At 41.5% G+C, this 21,011-nt stretch overlaps 1 protein-coding gene across 2 annotated transcripts in view; it reads left to right on the plus strand.

Moving 5' to 3' along the window:
• rab3gap1 (RAB3 GTPase activating protein subunit 1) overlaps positions 1-19,300 on the plus strand; it is a 42,608-nt gene extending 23,308 nt beyond the window's left edge. The window contains exons 17-25 of one of the 2 annotated variants that reach the window (XM_086148735.1): positions 1,040-1,396; positions 1,876-2,013; positions 2,591-2,818; positions 5,893-5,989; positions 6,979-7,082; positions 8,650-8,765; positions 10,959-11,061; positions 15,822-15,845; positions 16,892-19,300. In XM_086148735.1, coding sequence (XP_086004861.1) covers positions 1,040-1,396; positions 1,876-2,013; positions 2,591-2,818; positions 5,893-5,989; positions 6,979-7,082; positions 8,650-8,765; positions 10,959-11,061; positions 15,822-15,845; positions 16,892-17,140 — 1,416 coding nt within the window. In that variant the 3' untranslated portion in view covers positions 17,141-19,300. The remainder of the gene's footprint in view (positions 1-1,039; positions 1,397-1,875; positions 2,014-2,590; positions 2,819-5,892; positions 5,990-6,978; positions 7,083-8,649; positions 8,766-10,958; positions 11,062-15,821; positions 15,846-16,891) is intronic. The other variant, XM_086148736.1, reaches the window with a different exon arrangement.
• The last annotated feature ends 1,711 nt before the right edge of the window (positions 19,301-21,011 follow it).

Genomic DNA, 21,011 nt, shown 5'->3' on the forward strand with positions numbered 1-21,011 from the left:
TCACTGGATTCCACCAACAGATTTGGGGGCTAGTTGCTCATAAAGGAACCGACCATCTTTCAGCCACAGCTCCAGTCTGCCACCTCAATAATGGTGGCACAGAACATGGCCATGACACAGTCTCCCCTGCTTTTTGGGGATGTGGTCGATAAGCATGTTTGGAAAACAATTCCTGTATATACCCAGTTATTTCTTTGATAACAGTTTGTGATATGTATAATAGAACCACATCCTCTGCAACATACAGCACTTTTAAGTGCCACGCTCCAGCTCCTTACAGTCACCGTCATTAGCAACATTTGCAGAACCACTTTAGCTCGGCAAGATAGGCATGTTTTGAAACCAAGCCCGTATCTACCATTGCATGACCTTGATTTCAGTAATTTTCATTCATAATTTGTTGAATCACGTCCTCTGAAACATATTTCAGCAACAGTTATTGCGACGTCACTCAACAAAGCCAAAAGGATAAAAAAACTAAGAGTTCGACTACAAAGTGGTTAAACAGGACCGATGTCACGAGACAATACAATTCTGTCGATAAGGTTCGACATTATTGATGCGGCAATTTTTCTTTTAACGCATCAGTGTTCTACTCTCCAGGATTATATTGTGCCTCTCAGCACTGGAACTTTAAGCAATCGTTCAAAATTGAGTGATTTATTTAAAAATAAAAACATCATACTCTGCCAGTTGCATTAAAACATCCTTTAGTTACCGCCAATATGCATAGGGTTCAAATGTAACCTCTTGTTATTATCTATTAATCTCTTTAACATGTATTGTTGACTTTGTTATTTATGCTTGTTATGGTATAGTATGATCACAGCCAAAGAGATAGATCGGACCTATCCATTTTAGGCCATAATATTTACCTGAGCTACCTCTGCCGTTTGTCCTTGGTACTTACTGTAAGTGTCTTAACAGAATCTGAAACACTGAAACAATATTAATGACTTCTATGGGATCAACGAAACATATCGCCTTTGGCAAAAATCCTTCACGGTCCATATCTGTTTGACTTTTTTCCACTGCATAGATGCTGAACTGCTGCATCCAGAGGAAGAGGGCCAGAGATGAAGTTCGAAAGATGATGGAGGGAAACAAAGATAGAGAGAGCAGTTTGTCAAATGCCTTCTCAAACAACCACAGCACCACTGGTGCAATAGCTGCATCCAGTTTAACAACGGAAGTGTCCCCAGGGAAATCCTGGGACTCTTGGAGTGACAGTGAGGAAGAATTCTTTGAGTGCTTGAGTGAACAGGGAGAGACGGAGCCTCCTCACACTGAGCGGGAAAATGATGGCAGAATAAGTAAAGCAGAGGGCAGAATGTACCCGCATAACAACTTGACTCTGCTCAATTCCAAAGAGCTTCTTTATGTTCCTGTCACACAGGTATGGATCTCTCTCCTATCTCGATCAATAAATCACTTCAGCGAGAATAGACGATTTAAATATTTTGTTAATTTTATGGTTTGTATTCCATTTTAATAGTAACACAAATCATGGCTTAATTATTTTGACATCTTACAAAGTTTGGTCATTGTCAGTTCTTCCTAACGGCACACATTGCCTGGATGTGGATTGGTGGCTTATATAGTCAGGTGAAAAGTTTAGACCCCTCCATGATTTCTAAATGGGAGAACCTGCAAAATCATAGGGGGATCAAATATTTATTGACCTGACTGTATGTAGTATATGTATATGCAGTGTATGTAGGGCAGTTAGTCGAGCCATGCTTTTGTTTTTGAGCCATCTAATTTCAGTTCATTGAATAGTTGTCAAAAAAGTTCATTAAAAAGTTGTCAAATTTATAAGCTGCAAGAATGTGAATGAAGTTGCATACTTTTTTTCATTTGGTTTCCTCGTTTTAGGATCCGGCTCCTATGACGGAGGATATGTTGGAGGAGCAGTCTGAAGTACTTGCAAAGCTTGGCACATCAGCTGAAGGCACACACCTTCGAGCTCGAATGCAGAGTGCATGTTTGCTCTCTGATATGGAGTCATTCAAGGTGAGAAAGCATTACCATTTGAGCAATACAGGTAATTTTGACAATGAGAGCTGTTTTGTAACAGTGTGCATTTGCATGTAACTCGTGCTTTAAAAACGTTCAGATGTAACTATTAGCCCCAGGCATCTTCTGCTTTATTAACTCTCACCCTCTTTGCAAAACAGTTGGACATCCCGGCTCTGAACACACATGCATACGATGCGGATATTTATATACATACAGAATATGGTTGTACCGGTTCAATATTCAGGGCAACTCATGAAATGGTCCTGTTTTTATTGGTATTCTGTTAAAGCTCAAAAAATGTTTAAGGAAGTTGAAAATCCACTTTTTCACTCACAAATCTCTCAATTGAAAGTCAATATCTTATCTAAGAGAGTTCATTCAACATGATATCATGTGTAAGACGAAACTTTGTCGGGTTCATCTGTGCTTTTCCTTTCTCAATCGTAACCTCCCGCCCCATTCTTTCTTTCCCATCCCAACTATCTAAAGATGTGGATGCTTGGGTTTCATCATTTCACAACTGTCAATGTTCAATACAGAGCAAATTAAACTATTTCCTGTTTCTTTATAGGCTGCAAACCCAGGCTGTGTTTTGGAAGACTTTGTACGCTGGTATTCCCCCAGGGACTTTGTTGAGGAGGAGACGGTCGATGAAAAGGGTGTTCTAGTGTTGAGAGGTGAACTGAGTCCCCGAATGAAGATTCCAGGCAACATGTGGGTAGAGGCCTGGGAAACAGCCAGAGCTATACCTGCTCGCCGCCAGCGAAGGCTTTTTGATGATACCAAGGAGGCAGAAAAGGTAATGTTCTGTACTACTACATTTCCATTTGCATATTTCTCAATACAAGGTCAACTAGAGAGAACAGTAGTTATTGTCGACAAGTATGAAGGTCACATTAAGGTTATGAGGCAGTGGAAGTAAAACAAGGCCACATTTTTTTTTATAGCAGTATGTACACACACAGACAGCGTGATGCAAATATACAATGTTTCTTTCTAGTTGAAATCTTCTTGTTGTGGCAACAGGACTTGAATGTGTCTTAACACACAAACACACACACATAGATAAATATATAGATATATATCTGCGTGTGCGTGTTATGTCTCAAAATTGGGGAAATTGCCCCGATTTACAAATGAGAAAGTGAATGGTTGTCTGTCTATATATCTCTATTTTTGGCCCTGCCAATGACTGGTGAGCAGTGAACCCCGCCTCTCGCCCCATGGCAGCTGGGATAGGCTCCACAATCCCTGTGACTCGGAGTAGGTTAAGCGGTAGACAGTGGAGTGATTGGTGGATATAATAGTCCTGTGCAGATGAATTAATGACACACATTCAATTAACGTGTGCAATGGCAATGTGTGCAATGGCAAGAAGACATTAAATAAACAGAAATAGACAGGATGCGTGCGGGGTGGGACCAACAAGGATAAGAAAGACCCGCAGAGTTAGGGGATGAGGTAGTGCGAGCAGCACAGATGCTCCTCCGGCCGCTCAGAGTTGTGTGCCGTCCAGGCTGCTGCTGTTCAGCCTGATGGCCGTGGGCACAAAGGAGCATCTGAAGTGTACTGTTCTGCACCAGGGTGGGATGAGGCGTCGGCAGCACATCAGCCACACCTCATGGTGCAGGGGGTGGGTAGGATTGTTGAGGATAGCTCCCAGTCTGTCCTTCACCCTCCCCACTGCCACTGATTTAAGATGGTCCAGGTTCAGTCCCACCGCCGAGCGGGCTTTCCGCACTTGCTTGTTGAGCCTGTTGACCTCACCAGTCTTGGCGCCGCCCCACCAGCACACTATACTACTGGTAGAAGGTCTTGTGGAGCCCGCAACTGACACCAAATGACCTCAGTCTCCTCAGAGAGAACATCCTACTCTTCATCCTGCCAATTCATTGTTAATGTGAACCCCAAGGTACTTGTAGTAGTCCACTATGTCCATCTCTGGTGCTCCTTGTCTACAGTCTTTTTCCATACCTTGGGTCACAAAAAAGACTGGAACCATTGGAGTGCAGTGCAAGCAGTGACCTCTTTAATATCAAAGCCCCCTGTCAAAGAAAACACTAAGTTTACTTAATTCTGTCATTGCGCTGAATAACACCATCATCCCAGGACAGTAAAATAGATGTCATCCTGTCAGAGCTCTTTCAGTCATAGATTGATACCACCAAGGAGCTCCACTGAACGCCACAGGAGGTCTCTCCTACCTGAGGCTATCAGACTTTTTAATTCCTCTTCCCTCAGCCGCAGGGAATCTTCAAACCTTTGTACTTAAGACCTTAAAACACTGATAGCTTTAACCTTGACAATTTATATATTATTGTATTTCTTTTTCTCCCTCCTTCCTACTATTATCTATTATTGTTATGTTTTTGCTTGAAACTCTGGCACAACAATTTCCTTCGGGATAAATAATATTGTTCTCATCTCATCTCATGTAACGATGACTCAGCCTCCACAGTACTCCAATGATCAATAATTTCTGCCTTTATTAAGTTCAGAAGCAAGAATATTTTCTGATAACCAGCTCTCAACAGCAGTCAGATAGGCACCAAGTTTAAGTGTATCAAATCACTCTGTGTTTGTCATACAAAGTCGCAGATCATCTGAATAAAGACAGACTTTTATTGTCACACACAGGAATACGTAGAGCACAACATTAGTGAAACTGAACCCATTATGGGGCAAGGAGGAGTGTGGGAATCGAACCATGAATGTTCGGTTTAAAGGATGGCTGCGCTCACCCCTGAGCCATACCGCCCCTATCCGTTATCCTGAATATGGGCCAGTGATACCATGTATAATGAACTAAACCTGCCCATCACCTCTATGGGCTGCATCAACATATACATTGAAGTCTGCACCAATGACCTCTTTATCACCTCTTTATTCTGTATCATTTTATCTCACTGACTCCACTACATCTCAATTGCACATCTCATTTCTCCACTAACTTATCTGAGCATCACACCTTGAATTTCCAGTTTCAGACTCATCAGTCTATCTGACACACTTTCCACTTCCAGAACATTTATAGCAAATTCCTCCCTCAAGATAACTCCTAAGCCATCCCTCTTCCTGTCAGTACTGTGATAGTACACCCGAAAACCCGTAATTAAGCTTCAAGCCTTACTACCGTACCACCTGGTCTCCTGGACACACGGTATCTCCACCTTCCTTCTCTGCATCATGTCGACCAACTCTACCTTTTCCTGTAACTGTCCCAGTATTCAAGTCCCTCCTCTCAGTCCCAGACTCTTGCCTTTCCTCTTCTCCCTCTATTTCCAAACACACCTTTCCCCTCTCATTCTTCCACCCATAGTCGCCCATTTCTGCTGGTACCCTGTAGGTCATCGGAACCAATGGCGGCTGTTGTTAACCCGGGCCTCGACCAATCTGGTATGAGATTCATAGGTTCAATTCGCATATTTGATTTTGGCACAGGTTTTATACCAGATGCCCTTCTTGATGCAACCCTCTGCATTTATCCAGGCTGGGGACCGGCTCAGGGAGACACTTGGCTGTGCCCCCCTGAGGCTGCATTTGAGAAAAACTCTTATACTGTTGAACGCAAGGGGGCTTCAAGCATCAGGTTTCCCACCATAAGGCATCTTTATGGGAATTTTTAATGCAGTGAAAAGACATTAACCCATGTTTAATTTGCCCCGGTATATCACCACGGGGCATAATTCAGCAACCATATCACAAAACTAAAATGAACTGGCTGCAGTGCCTATTTGATCTATGTGTGATATGTATGAAGACATGACAAAGGTATTTGTCAAAGCCTGCTTTTGGCAGTGTCTTGACAGCATCATATGACATCACAATATGTTTTATACAGATTTTTAACCGTTATTTACTTCTGCCTTTAAGGTTCTACACTATCTGGCTGGACAGAACCCTGCAGACCTCAGCCAACATCTTTTGCCTTGCACATTACATGCTGCTCTTCTGAAGCTGAGGGAGGAAGGTGAATAAGCCCTCTATGCCTAAATCCCAGATCAAACTCTAAACTGTTTTAAATGACTCACCAGCATGCCACTCTCGTATGACACAGACAAATGCAATCCTAAATAAAAATAAATGAGGGAAACATTCAAAACAACTCAAATCTTATTTTCATTTAAGTATAGTCTCAACAAACCTCATGTATTATTCATAATTGTAATGGTGGCAGTAGGAAATTTTAGAACATGTGGCATTTAAACACCCACAGTTCATATACAACCTGTCTAAAAATGCAAGATACCATTTCTGAGTGTATGCCAGAGCTTTTCAATGGTTGTCTGTGATTGGTACTTGCTGAAAGAAGAAATGCCAGTATATAGTAAAGCCTGTATTTCCAAATAAATAACTCATGAGGCTTTAAAAAACGTGCTTGTACATTCATAGCAGCTTTGCTGGTACAGTCATGAAGTTTGCGGTCTGACAGCTGCTTGTGCAATGCATGCTGAGTAAAAATGCTTAACGTTTATGATGGTGATGTGCATATGTCAAGTATCCAGCATGATACTATCATAATGAGCTCTGAGTCAGTCATTGTGTTTTACAGAACATTACAATAAATTTTAAATATCTTGAGGTTTACAAGTAAGTAAAATGTTGAGTCAGCTCTTCTATGTACTCTGCTCTTCCCAGGATAATTGTTTTTTTTTCCTTCCATGAAATAGCGGAATGACACACATTTATCCTTTCGCTGTCTTTTTCGTTGTCGTCGTCATTGTCACTATAGGTGTTTACGCAACTCTGAAAGCATGAGGTCATTCTACTTGTCACATAATTGTTCATGGCTTGGTAATAACAGCTGAGCTTAATGGAGCGTACAAAAAATCAAAGCTTTAATGTCCTGTGGAAGAATCTATATATCATTATCATCTTTTTTCAGATACCTGTTCTGCATTTTATGAGATGAGTAATTTTTTCCTCCTTTTGTCTCTCCCTTCCTCTCCTTCACCACAGAATCGATGGAAAACCTTCAGTTGGTCAAAAATAATATCATGAAAGCTACATCTCAAGCCAGCAAGGCGATACACAGCCACAGTCAGGACTACAAAAAGATAGAGGTCAGCAACAAGCAAGACAGATTCCTTTTACAACAGGATTATTTTTGTGTTGGATTTATTCATAAATCGTAAATTCTATGAATTTAGATAAGTACTGTTGTTGCAATAAGGTTTATCATCTGACACCGTGAATGTTCTGTGTTCACGACATTTGACTTTTGAATTATGTGCAATGGAAGAGTTGGTTGTTAGACTACAATCTCTCTCACTCTGTGTGCATGCGTGCATATGGATGTGCAGGTGAAATTAAGATCAAACATTATGTCTGTTTGCATTTATTAATACTCCATGCATAGAGCGTTGATCAGTTTACAGAGTGTTAGCAGTCTGCAAGGATATGGACAAAGAGAGGAGGAGATAGTGCAGCTTCTAAGATGCGATGAGTACAGGAGGGTGTCAGGGGAACTTGTAGATATCAAAGGACAACTCCAGGAAGGTTTGAGCTACTGGAGACCGAAGAGGGCAAAGAGGAGACCAAGAGAGTGACAAAAGGGTAGCTTCAGAAACTGATGGCAAGGTGAGAGTGTAAAGAGGCCAGATAAGATTATGGTTGGGAAACCCCTGAAACAAAATAGGGCTGCCATCTGAAGACAGGTGGTGAGAATGGCAGGTTTGATAAGTTGGGGGGGGCAATGACCAAAAATTGTACATTTAGTGTGTGTATCTTCAATACATTTTTGCAATTGTACAATTTTAATGTTGCAAAAACAATCTCCAGCCATGCTATGTGTTACGGGTCTCAAGTGTGATGATCGCAGTAGCAAAAATGTTACCCGTGTTAAGCAGGTGGAAGAGCGGAAGTCAAGAAGCTTGTACTTGTTTCTCTCTCTCGCATTGCATCTCATTTATTTAACAACACAGATCTACAAAAAAAACAGCATCAAATATCCATACAAAGCTCACCGAAACAATGCTTGACAAAATACAAATAAAATCCGTTCTCAATGGGTGATTTACTAACCTGTGTTAAGCAGGTGGAAGAGCGCATCGCATCTAAGGAGACGGCGGAAGTGTCCACCTTTTATTGCTCCTGGTGCAGCGAGGGAGAAGAAAGTTCCGCCCCCTGACTTTTAACTGAAAAAAAATATTAGATCTGAAATAAATCCCCCAATAAATGTGGTCATCCTATTTTAGGTGTGCCACATATGGATTAAAATTTTCTTGAAAAGTGCAAGACTCAAAGAGAGCTCTCGCATTCTGGCACTTGTGTCCATTCATCCAAAATAATATGCTGGCATTACCTCCCACAATTGACATTAATATCTACATTTTTCAGTTAACAGTGTGTGAAAACACATGGGATTCACCGCACAGAAACCAAACAATGCTTGCAGTCATATTACTTCAGTGCCCTGATAATGCCCCAAATTCATTTCCCAGGGTAGCACCATGTGATGAATATACTGCCGCAGCTGCTGCCTCCTACCCATCTATCACTACTAAGACATCTAACAGAACTGAAAGTCTTTTTTTACAAGCTGCTTGTGTTGAAAATATTATATTCTGTCAACTTAATGACCATCGTATATTCAGTAAGTTCCCCCTTCTCTGCCTCTATTATCTGCAGGAGTGCATTAACAGCTTAACAGCCATCGAAACACTTATCACCCAGTATCGGTCATTGAAGGCGAAGTTTGCCATTTGTAAAGAAGAGAAGCAAGATCACATAGAAGAGCTGGAAAAGTAAGTAATTGTTTTATCAGCTTCATACAGTGAATATTAAAGAATGTTTTGTACAGGGTTTGTCCAAAAATAGCCGGACGGAGTTAGAGAGGGAGAGCCTTCTGTGTATTTAATGCTAATGAAATGCATTTGGATCATACTTTTAAAATGCCAAAGAATGTGCTTATTGTGCTATTCTCGGGCCAAAAAAATACCTTAAATCTTGTTTGGGGGAGATACAGTGCTTATCATAAGTATTCACCCCCTTGGATGTTTTACCCCTTTAGTGCTCTCATAAATGAATCATGGTCAATAAAATTTAGCTTTTTTTAACACAAAAATGTATTGGAAAAAACTCTTTAATATCAAAGTGAAAACAGATTTCTACAAAGTTATGTCAATGAAATAAAAATATATAAAGAAATATAATTGTTTGCATAATTAATCACCCCCTTCCAGTCAGTATTTTGTAGATGCACCTTTGGATGCAATCACAGCAGTGAGTCCGTGTGGATGAGTCTTGATAAGTCTTGTGCATCTGCTTTAGAGAGAAGGTCAGAGAAGCCAGACTGAGATGGTTGGGTCATGTACAGAGGAGGGATAGAGAATATATTGGTAGACGGATGCTGGAATTGGAGCTGCCAGGCAAGAGGTCTGGAGGAAGACCAAAGAGAAGATATATGGACGTAGTGAGAGGATATGAAGGTAGTTGGTGTGAGAGAGGAGGATACAGAGAATAGGGTTTGATGGAGAAAGTTGATTTGCTGTGGCGACCCCTGACGGGAAAAGCCGAAAGAGGAAGAAGAAGATCTGCTCACAGCAATTTTGCTCCATTCTTCCTTGCAAAACCGCTCAAGCTCTGTCAGGTAGTGTGGGTATCGGGCATGAACAGCCCTTTTTAAGTCCAGCCACAAATTCTCTATATGATTGAGGCCTGGGCTTCAACTCGGCCACTCCAGAACATTTACCTGCTTCTTTTTGAACCCTTCCTGTGTAGATTTTGCAGTATGCTTCAGATCATTGTTTTGCTGGAAAATGAATCTTCTCCCGAGCTGTTGTTCTGTAGCAGACTGAATGAGATTGTCCCCCATGATTTCAGTGTATTTGCAGCATTCATTCTGCCCTCTATCTTTACAAGCCCTCCAGGTCCGGCCGCTGAGAAACATCCCCACAGCACGATGCTACCACCACCATGCTTAACAGTGGGGATGGCGTGTTTTTGGTGATGTGCAGTGTTTGGTTTCCGCCAAACATGACGTCTTGTCTCATGGCCAAAAAGCTCGATTTTGGTCTCATCAGACCAAAGAATCTTCTTCCACTTGACCATGGAGTCTTCCACGTGCTTTTTGGCAAACTCCAGTCGAGATCTAAATGACTTTTCTTCAACAGTGGCTTCACCATTGCCTCTCTCCCATAAAGCTTTGACTGCTGAAGAACCTGGGCAGCAGTTGCTGTATGCTGAGTTTCTCCCATCTCAGCAGCTGAAGCTTGTAACTCCTTCAGAGCAGTCGTAGGGGTCTTGTTTGCTTCTCTCACTAGTCTCCTACTTGCATGGTCACTTAGTTCACGAGGGCGGGCTGATCTAGGCAGATTCACTCCAGTGCCATATTCCTTCCATTTCTTGATGATGGATTTCACTGAGCTCCAGGGGATGCTCAATGCCTTGGAATTTTTTTTTCATCCCCTGAATTGTACTTCTCAATCAGCCTTTCCCTGAGTTGCTTGGAGTGTTCTTCTTTCTTCATGGTGTAATTGTCGCCAAGAATACTCGGGCACATTCGGACACAGGTGTTTTATACCTCAATCCTTGAAGCACACCCACACCACTCTGGTGATCTTCATTTCACAAAGTGTGAGACTATTGGCAAGAGTTTGATGGACTCTATTGAATAAGACCATTAACTTAAAAAGGGGCTGATTAATTATGCAAACAATCACATTTCTTTATTTTTTTATTTCATTTACATAACTTTGTAGAAATCTGTTTTCACTTTGACATTAAAGAGTTTTTCCCAATACACTTTTGTATTTAAAAAAGCCAAATTTTATTGACCATGATTGATTTATTAAAGCACTAAAAGGGTAAAACATCCAAGGGGGTGTATACTTATGATAGGCACTGTATGACCAAATGTGCTGGCACTGAAGCTATTTGTATCACTCAGATTAATGCTCTATCATGTCTCAGGATGTGTGTTTGCTGTGTGTCTCTAGGTTTGTGAGCTCCCTCCTGGAAGAGCCGGAGGTTGTGGTGATTGGGGGTAGCCAGGGGAAGGTTGGCACAGTCATCAAAAGGCTGTTCATCAATGCTCAGGCAGTAAGCATACGTCTCCCCTGCTTTCTCTGACTGGTTATGCAACCAATGCTGTGCTGTACTGTATTGTGCGTGTGTTTGTTTGTGTGTGTGTGTGTGTGCGTGTCTGTGCGTCTGTGCGTGTACGCATGCATGCATGTGTGTTTCAGAACCTTTTAGTTTAGCTTTGTCATATGCTATATCATGTACACAGAATGTTAACAGAATTAGCAATTTTGGTCATGATACCAAGACTACATTACACTGGTGCGGTATGTGTCCCCTTCACATCTAATCTGAGGCCATATCCACTGTCTATTGCATCAGTGTCCTTTCCCCTGTCTAGATGTTTGTGAAACCTCCGTTAATGGTTGCACAGACTTGCTTTCTGAGGGCAGTGTGGCTCAGGGGGTTAGAGCAGTTGTCCTTTGCACTGAACATTACTGATTCAATTCCTATCCTTCTCCTAATCTATTGAAGTGTTCTTGAGCAAAACATTGAACCCCTGGCGCTGCTTAGTAGCTGCCTTCTGCTCATGGTTTATCCATGAGCGATTAAAGGGAGCTGATCTTGTGCTGTGTGTGTCATTGAATGTGACAATAAAGGTCTTCGGCTGACCTGAAATGGTACAAAGATGAGATGACCTTTCGTGCTCACCCTTCAGAGTCAAAGCTCTAATGTGCCCTGCAACGTCCAACGACTAATTGATTTGTCATGCATTTAGATTTGAAAGACAAATTTCACTTGGGGGACTTCGACACATTATATCAGTATCTTTTGCCAGGGTACCCAAAATTAGCATGTTTTTGAACTACTTACCATTTTGAACAAGCTTTCTCTGCAAAGAACATCAATAAAACAAAACCTTGCTCAAGCTGACCCACAGACATTTAAAATGTGCTCAAACTAGCTGCTATCCCGGACCCAACACCTGATAGCGATGCCTTTGTGCAGGCCAAAATATGCTAGGGTTCATCCGCTCCTCTTTCTGGACAGTCACATACTAATTCTTTGCCGTTACCATTTATCCATACTGCAAAGAAATATCGTCTCTGCTTCTGATACTGCTCTGGCGATTGTTTGTCTACCAGGTTTTCTTTTTCCGGTTTTGTTGGCGCTCGTCCATTGGTAATTGATTGTGTTGGCTGGATCTTCCTGGGTGGTTTGGAGGGTGCAGGTAGATTTGGTGCGGTTGAGTTGATTTGTCTCAATATGGCTCCCAGTGTGGGGTTATATGTGGGTGAAAGGTTGTGCCTAAGCCCCTCACATCTGTTCAGGAACGTTTTTTTCCGTTCAGTTGGCTTCTTTGACTCCTCTCTTGAACCGTCTGTCTTTTCCAGCCAGAATGTGGACTTTGCAAAGGAGGCACTTTTCCTTCAGGTCTAGTTGGACTGCTGAGTCCCGTCCTAAGGTGGTGTCGCTCCTGTGTTAGGCCATGTATTTGTCCAAAGGTTGTTTGGTTTTCTCAATTTAGACATGATCACAATCTTCTTTGCAAGTGACCGCATACAATACATTCTCAATCTTATGTCTGGGTGTTCTGTCTCAGGGGTGCACTAGTCTTTGCCTCAGTGTATTGTAGGGTTTGAAATGTACCAATATTTGGTGTTTGTTGAACACCTGTCTTATTTTTTCAGATATATGAGCAACATATGCTACGACAATGTCTCTGTGTTTGTTCCTGTACTACTCATTTCTTGTGCGTGCTCTGGTGGCTTCTGTTTTGTCAAAGGCCCTCTTAGGGTAGCCACAAGATTTGAAGGGTTAGGGTTAATCCTTTCCTAACATATTTGACCTCAGCTTTTCTGCTTTCAGCAGTTGATGGGATGTTTTTGGCTCAGTAGTAGAGTTCTGATTACCCCTAGTTTGTGTTCAGGGGGGTTATGTGAGTCAAGGAGTCAGTCAGTGTGTGCAGTTTTCTGGTAGATCTTGGTTCCTGTACTGTTGAGTATGAACACAACATTCCAAGAAAGGAAGTTTGTGTATAGTGACATTCTCCGTTTATCCCTCTATTGTCCACCCTGTATACTACTTAGGGATGCGGGAGGAAACCGGAGGAAACCCATGCAAACACTGGGAGAACCTCCCTTGTGAATTTGATGTGGGTGTTGATCGTGTTAAAATGTGTTGTGAACGCTTCTCTTGTTGAGGAAAGAAAAATTCAGAGTTTGGTTCCAAGTTTGCTGTAGTGTTTTGAGTTCATTAGAGGATCAGAACATGGTGAGCTCGCCGACACGGAGTGGATCTGGGAACAGAGACTGGCAAAGAACAGGTATACCCCATCCCAAGGTTGGTAATAGACAGCTAGATTATAAGGTGGATGTATATTCTAGTAGCAAAAGGTATCTGTCCTCACACAGGAGTGTGTCAGATGTCCTTAAAAAGAAAATGCATTTGACAGTAGATTTTTTCTTCACACTTCTCTTGATTTTAACCCATGCAGTATTCACATACCTGAACAAATGGCTTGGTTTTGTGCCCCTGGAGGAAGCAAGTGCCCTGCTCTCAACCTCCTCCATGTATAGGTTTGCCATTATGGGGGATACAGGCGACCCCGTGGAACATCCATGTTTCGGTCAATAGAAACCGCTGTTTTATTCAAAATATGTGGTCTGCAGGTAGAGGTTCAGTTGGGTGCAGATGTGGTCTGTTGTAACTTTGGTTCTGTTGGCCAAGGTGCCGTCCTTCACTAGACTTTCCCTCACTGCTGTGATTACATCCAATGTAGGGATACATGTGAACAGTGAGGTTACGTCAAATCATGGTTTCATCCAGGTCCAGTTTGATCTGTCTAACCAAGATGGTAAAGTCCTGTGTTCTGGAAATGGTGTGTGTGATATTGCTAACTAGAGGCAACAAAATTCTTGCAATTTGTTCGGCTATGTTGTAGTTGACAGAGTTGATACTGCTGACAATGGGTTTGAGTGGGGCTCCCTCCTTGTGAACTTTTTGAAGTCTGTAAATGCATGGCATGGATTCTTCGGGGCAAAGTCAATAATAAAGGGGTCTGTCTATGGCTGTATCCTCTACATGATTTTCTAGACCCACCTTCTTTAACTTTACTCCCGAGAGCCTCACCATTCTGCTTGGGTCCCTCTCACTGATGCGTGTATTCATGTAGTCTTGATGTGGCTTGCCTTCATTGCTCTCCTTTCCAAGGCATACCTTTACCTCAAGATTGTCCTCCATCTGCTCCCTGCTGTGCCATCTGCCATCTGCAAACATTGTGGTCCATGGAGATTCCTGTCTAGCCTCATCGGTTTGTCGGTCCATTAACATAGGGAACAAGAAGGGGCTCAGAGTTCTTACATTCCTAACGTAGTCCCAGCCCCTCCTTGGCGGTGTCACACCTACGGCATGCCTCGCCACTGTCTTATAGCTTTCATACATGTCCTGCACCACTTAAACATACCTCTCTGCCACTCCACACTTCCTCATACAATACGAGGGATCCTCCGTCTGCAACTCGTCATATGTATTTTCTAAACCTACAAAATCACTCCACAGCTTCCTGTTACCTTATTTGTACTTCTCTATCAATTTTCTCAAAGTAAATGCAGAATCTGTTGTACTCTTTCTAGGGATGAACCATATTGCTACTCACAAATGTGATGTCCTGCCCTTCGTCTAGTGTCCAAGACTTACTCCAGAAACTTAATTGAATGGAAAATCAACTTTATTCCTCTATAGTTACCACATCTCAGCATGCTTCCCCTCTTAAAAGTTGTTTTCTCCATTCCTCAAGCATCCTCTCACTCTCCAAGATCCCAGTGAACAACCTTATCAAATACTCCACTGCCACCTCTCTTTGACATATCTGTAACTTCACTGGTATATCATCAGAAGCGACTGCCTTTCCACTCTCCAATGAGAGAATACAACATTAATGAATCAATAGTACGGAAGTGGAGGAAGCAACAAGATGACCCGCGCCAAATGAAGAAGACTAAACAGAGTTTCTGAGGAAACAAAGCCAGATGGCCACAGTTTGAGGTCAAAACTTGGACAGTGGGTTGTTGAACAGAGAGCAGCAAGTAGAATTGTCTCTGCAGTCACTATTTGAATGAAGGCAACAGCGCTAGCATGAGACATGAACATCAATGAATTTAGAGGCGGCCCTTCTCGGTACCTTCATTGTATGAAAAGCTTTGAACCATGACAAATGGAGTTAGAGAAACATTGTTTTCAACGAAGACGCAGCAAATACCGGTATGAGCTACCGGCACATACGGCACTGTATTGTGAATGCACTAACTTGTTTTGAGAGTGAACGGAGTTGTCAGAACGTTGGTTTGTATTCTATTAATGAAGTTTGACTGACTGACTTATCTGACTGTTTTGTTGACATTCCCTTTAGCGCTGCTTCCTCTAGTGAATGCAGAACGCAACCCCAGCCATCACAGTTGTTTCAATTCTACGCGCCTAATATTGCAGTGGGCCCTATAATGCAGTGCGCTCTATATATGAAAACCGTTTTAAAACAAGCAATTCGGCGAACGTGCGCCTTATTGTGTGGAAAATACGGTACTTCAATGTCTACTTTGGGACCGAATCCCTTAACCAATGCAGGAAATATGTTTTGAAGTCACAAAATTCGAAAGGTACCACAGAATGTCTTGTCAGTCATGTAGGCATTTGTTGATGCTTATTGGCTCATTGGTCGATTGTTTTTGTATTCAATTTTTATTATTTTTTTTGCAAGTGCTTGTTTTTACTTTTGAATATGTTTTCTTTGCTTTGACTTGATCTGTGTGTTTGTTTCTTTCCACACTGCTTGCATCAAGCTGGCTGACTTCACCAGTGAAGAGGTAACCACCACCAGCGAGATTACTCTAGTGGACAATTCTTGTCGAAATCTTCTTGTTGTGGCTACTGGTCTTGAATTTCTTCAATTGAAGACGTTTAAGCCCTCATCCGAGAGGGTTCCCCAATTTGAATACCTGTGGGAAGTTTCCCAATGTAACTGCCAGGGTTTTGGGCCGGTCTAGGTTACGTTGGCTTGATATGTAAATGGAGTTGATCGGCAGAAATGGTTATATCGGGAAACTCCCCACAGGTCACTAGAACTGAAGAACCCTGTCAGATGAGGGCTGAAATGTCTTCAAGTGAAGAAATTCAAGTCGAATTGCCACGAGGAGAAGCCTTTGACGAGAATGCACCATGACCTGGAGGATTGAGAACCCCCGCAGACATTTTTGTGGACAGGTTCTTTCATCCCTCCTCTGACCCTCAGACACATACCGGCGGTGGTATATCCATAAGAAGACATACTGACGGACAAATAATGGGCTCTCTGTTCTACAAGAAACCATTAAAACTGATACATCATCAAGGGATTTCAACTTATAATGATAGAATAGTATTTATTATTTCTTGATTAAGTTGGTCATGCAATATTTTCACTTTCCTTTGACCAAAACATTTTCCTATTTTTGGCACACTAGTCAAATTCTGAATCTCTATTCTTAAAAATCAACCATTTTAACAGTCACAATAATATTCACAAAGCAGTAGTTCAAAACAAAGGGACACAAAAATCAAAGACATCCACAGTAACTCTTCAGTCTTAGTTTTTTCTGCATGTCCTTCGATACTTTTTTATTCCATTATTTTCCATCAACCTGAATCGTATGTGAAAATCCCTCAGTGGTAGCAGAAGTCACAAGAAGAACGCATACAACTATATATATGTATACATATACACATATATCTGTGAGTGTGTGTGTATTTAAAATATTTTCAGCTGACCATTGATATTAAGTACAAAAAATGAACGGTATATAATACCAACATCGCACCCAGTTGATATGATGTCACCTGAAAAGGTAATATATCTCTATCTTTCTGTCCTCAGGCTGCTCACCTGATACCACAGGATAAGGATGGGGAACATGCAACTAACAGGGAGGAGAGGAAGCTGACTGGAGGTAGCAGTAACTCACGGGATTTCCCTTGTCCAACGGGCCGGGAGATCTTGCTGCGTACTTGTGTCCCACGACCAGCTCCGTACTCCAAAGCGCTCCCTCAGAGACTTTTCTGTGTGTTAATGAATGAGGAATTCAGGCTCGCCGGGGCATTCTCCTCAGACACTTCCTTCTTTTAGGACCAAACACCTATTCATATCTGACCTGAAACCGATCTCCATTTTTCAAGTAGAAGTAGTATCATCAAAAACTAATTGGAACACTGAAGGACCACAGTGTTCTTTAAAAAATGTTTTGCTTGTTTTTGTTAAGCAATGGCGAGTGATTGTTTCAGACATAGCATAGCTCTAAATGCTCTAATAACTTGTTTTATTGCCTCATTTAACGTTGACCTCTTTGGTCTTTTGTGAAAATTAAAGAATGATGTAGTACTCTTGGCAACTTGGCAGTTGGGAAAAGGGCACTGTTATGTGGAAAAAGCGTGTTGGGGATATTGAAACACAGGAGTATGCAGTTCTAATTATGGCGCTTAGTCCGATCTGGTCTGCAAGCTTGGGTTCATCTCATGCTAGATGCTTAATAGTGTTAAGGTTCGCACACAACTAAAATGACATGACCACACAGCTTACATGCTTTATTTGTGAAATTCAGTGTTTGCACAAGAGCCCGCACATAACTATGATGCCTGTCTGTCCACTGGTGGCGCTATGTTTAGAATTGAATCAGAAAACTATTAGTCCCCGAGGGGCAGCTGGGTTCCAATATAAAACAGTTTTTTCTCGTATATTACAGAGAATTTCTGTTCTGCAAACTAATATCAGATGCTTGAGAGAAGTGTTAAGGCATATGCCTCTATAAAAGAATGCCTATAGAGTTTGTGTTTTGGAAAATGGAATGTCTTGTAATTGCCATTGTTTTCAATACCTAGATCATAGGCCATGTCGGATGATTTTTAGATTGCAAAAAGATTTGAAAGGAAAAACGCCCTAGTTATTGATTTCAAAATAGGGATTACAAATAACTTAACACTCAAGAGTGCCAACAATCACCAAATTCTAAAACTTCTTTCTAACAGTCTTTTGACCTATTTTGTTGAGTTGTTAAATTTATCGCTGCAATGACTTTGGAACTAGTCCCTACATGTACATACTGGATTTTTTTTTCAATTTTTTTCACTGTCTAATGACTAATGCTAGTCTTCCTCGTCTTTATTTATCAGGCTTACATCTCTCTACTCATCATTCATTTTTTTCTTCTCATTAGTCCCCGTCAACCTCATTGTGTCAAGAATCTTTTTTCTTTAAAATTTTCTTAACTTATTCTATTCTTTCCATTTTTTCCATTTTTTAGTTAACCTTTTTCTATATTTTCTCTATTTCTTGCATAGTATCTTCTTTTTTCAATCCCGCATTTTGAATATTTTTTTCATCCTTTTGTTCAGAATAGATGGACTTAATTGATATATTGACTTCGAATGCTGTGTTTGTGTGTGAAAGTTATATTTACGTTCATTCTCACACATCTGGGAATTGCCATCTTTAAGATGATTTCTTTATGTCAAATTTGGTTCATTAAAAGCATCTTTAAATGTGTTTTGGGACATTATTTGGCTTTCCAGCAACAGGTTCAACTTTAATTTCACCACTATGTTGCTCAATGTTGGAAAATTAGTGTGCTCTGAAGTAATCGTCATTAGTTTTATCTCCATGTGTGACACATTCTAGTTCCTTATAAGTGCATTTGTGCAGAGAAGCCAGAGTTATTTAGAAAATTTGAATGCCCTTGAAAACATTGTTAGCTTGGTTGAATTTGTATTAACGTGATCCAAAATTGTTCTATTCTGCAGGTGGGTTTCAGTTAAATTAAATTTTGGATTTTATAAATGTTGAATAGAAATGCACAATGTATTTGTTGTTAATTTGTCCAAGACGGAAAGGATTTTTTTATTTGATTTGATTTAAATATTTAAAATGTAACTTTTAAACTACTTTATGTATAAAAAATGTGAAGATTACTTAAGAAATTGCAGTGTTACAATAACTGTTGCGTGACTAGGAAAAAATAGGAAGTCATTTTTAAAACAATTGTATCAGTCAGTACTAACTTTTAAACAATAAACCTTACTGTTTTCATTTCATTACCACTGTCTTTATCAGTTATACAAAATGTGGTTCAAATTGTGTTTGAGGTGGTAGTGTCCCAGAAAAAAAGACATCAACCAGGGGTGATTTCTCTCACCCAATAGGTCTGTAGCTGAGTGATGGGTCTGTGTCCCTGGTGCTTTCTGGTTCCATGTGTTTCCTTGTTACTTTCAGTTCAGGAATAAAGTTGAAGCCCGCCTTTGTCTCCAATTTTATTCCTCATCCTGCTGTGTCAAAGACCATGTTTTGAACATGTCTGACTCAGACAAAATGTGTTCCAACTCCCACAGCTTGATGTTCTTGCCACGGCTCTGAAGCTTCTGGAGTCCTGGCAGAGCGACCCTGCCTCCTGGCTCAAGCATGTCTGCCATTTTTTTTAACTGTGTGGAATTATGGTTAGGTAGATATGCAAATGAAAGCACTTGCATATCATGTAAATTCAACGCAGGTCAAAAAATGAACTGCTGAAAAAGGGCAGGTGATTTTATATATGTTTGACTGTTAAGTATCCCCTTTCTGCTTCTCCCTATCTAAATTTACAATTTGGGTAATTTTTTGGGAAGGGGTCAAAATGAAATACACAATACAATAGATCAAAATTTTGAGGTCATGACACAATTCTGAAACATGGACTACTTAATCTAAAGAAAAAAAACTTGATGGAATTAGGCCATGAGTTCCAATACGCAAGTAATGATTTCTAGATGAGGAAGCTGCAGCACATACAGAACTAACTACATAATCTTAAATAGTTTGAGCTCAAGTGGACATATGTAAAATTATTACATTTTAGGTCAATGTCTCTCTTTGCATGACAAGCCTTGCAGAACATGGAGATTAATCAAATGAGCCCATGGAAAACTTGAATACAGTGCAACCAGTCAGATAAAATTAATTTCATAGATTGTATGAAAAATTTAATAGATTTTATGTAACAGCATTGATTTCATTCACCTCTCCAGGCCATAATGAGTACAAAAGAATCAAATTCAGGTGCTGAGCGAGTGTTACGCTTTTCCCCCCCAGGAGCACAGATGCAGGTTGGTTTAATGTTCTCAATCTGGAGCGTTTCCATACAAAGAGTCGACGACAACATAAACTCCTTCATCAAATGAGACCCGACACCAACTGAAACCTTGGGTCCGACTTAAATACTCTGGCCTGATTAGCTGAATTCCTCTCAGGTGAGGCGTGGCCTCCAGGTGCGCAGGATAATTGCAGTGATTGGTGTGCAGCTGGCCTGGGGATTCGAGTCGAGTCGTGACAGTACCCCCCCTCCAGCCACCATCTCCATGGACGAGGGGGATGATCGCAGGGACGGCCGCGGAGTAGGCTGACCAGGATGGGCGCTATGGAAGTCTTCCAGCAGTACTGGGTCCAGGATGTCATTGTGGCGGACCCAGGAGCGTTCCTCTGGCCCGTACCCATCCCAGTCGACCAGGTATTCAAGTTGACCCCCGCGGCGTCGAGATTGGACGATCTGGCGGACTGCGTAGATGGGACCCTCGTCCAGGAGGAGGCACAGCAACCCCAGGGTCTGCAGCGGATGAAGATTCAGGTGAGATGCAAGGTTTAAACACACATGAAACACTGGGTGACTTTTAAACTCAGGTGGGAGCTGAAGGCAAAAGGTAACCGGATCGATCTGGTGGGAGATCATGAAGGGACCAATCTATCTCGGCCTCAGTTTCTTGCAGGGGTGTTTCATCCGAAAAGATCCCGTGTCGAGAGACACACTTTCTGCCCCACGGCATAGGTAGGGGCCTGTACTCTGTGAGCATCAGCATAGCGGCGGAGAGCCCTTTGCAAATGTCAGTGGGCTCTGGCCCACACTCACTCTCCTTGATCCACTGATCAACTGCAGGGACTTTTGAAGATTCTCCTGTCCAGGGAAACATGGGTGGTTAGT

This window comes from Fistularia commersonii, chromosome 6 (assembly GCF_037954325.1).
Source record: "Fistularia commersonii isolate RoL2024-O1a breed Wild chromosome 6, RoL_Fcom_v1.0, whole genome shotgun sequence".
NCBI classification, from domain to species: domain Eukaryota; kingdom Metazoa; phylum Chordata; class Actinopteri; order Syngnathiformes; family Fistulariidae; genus Fistularia; species Fistularia commersonii.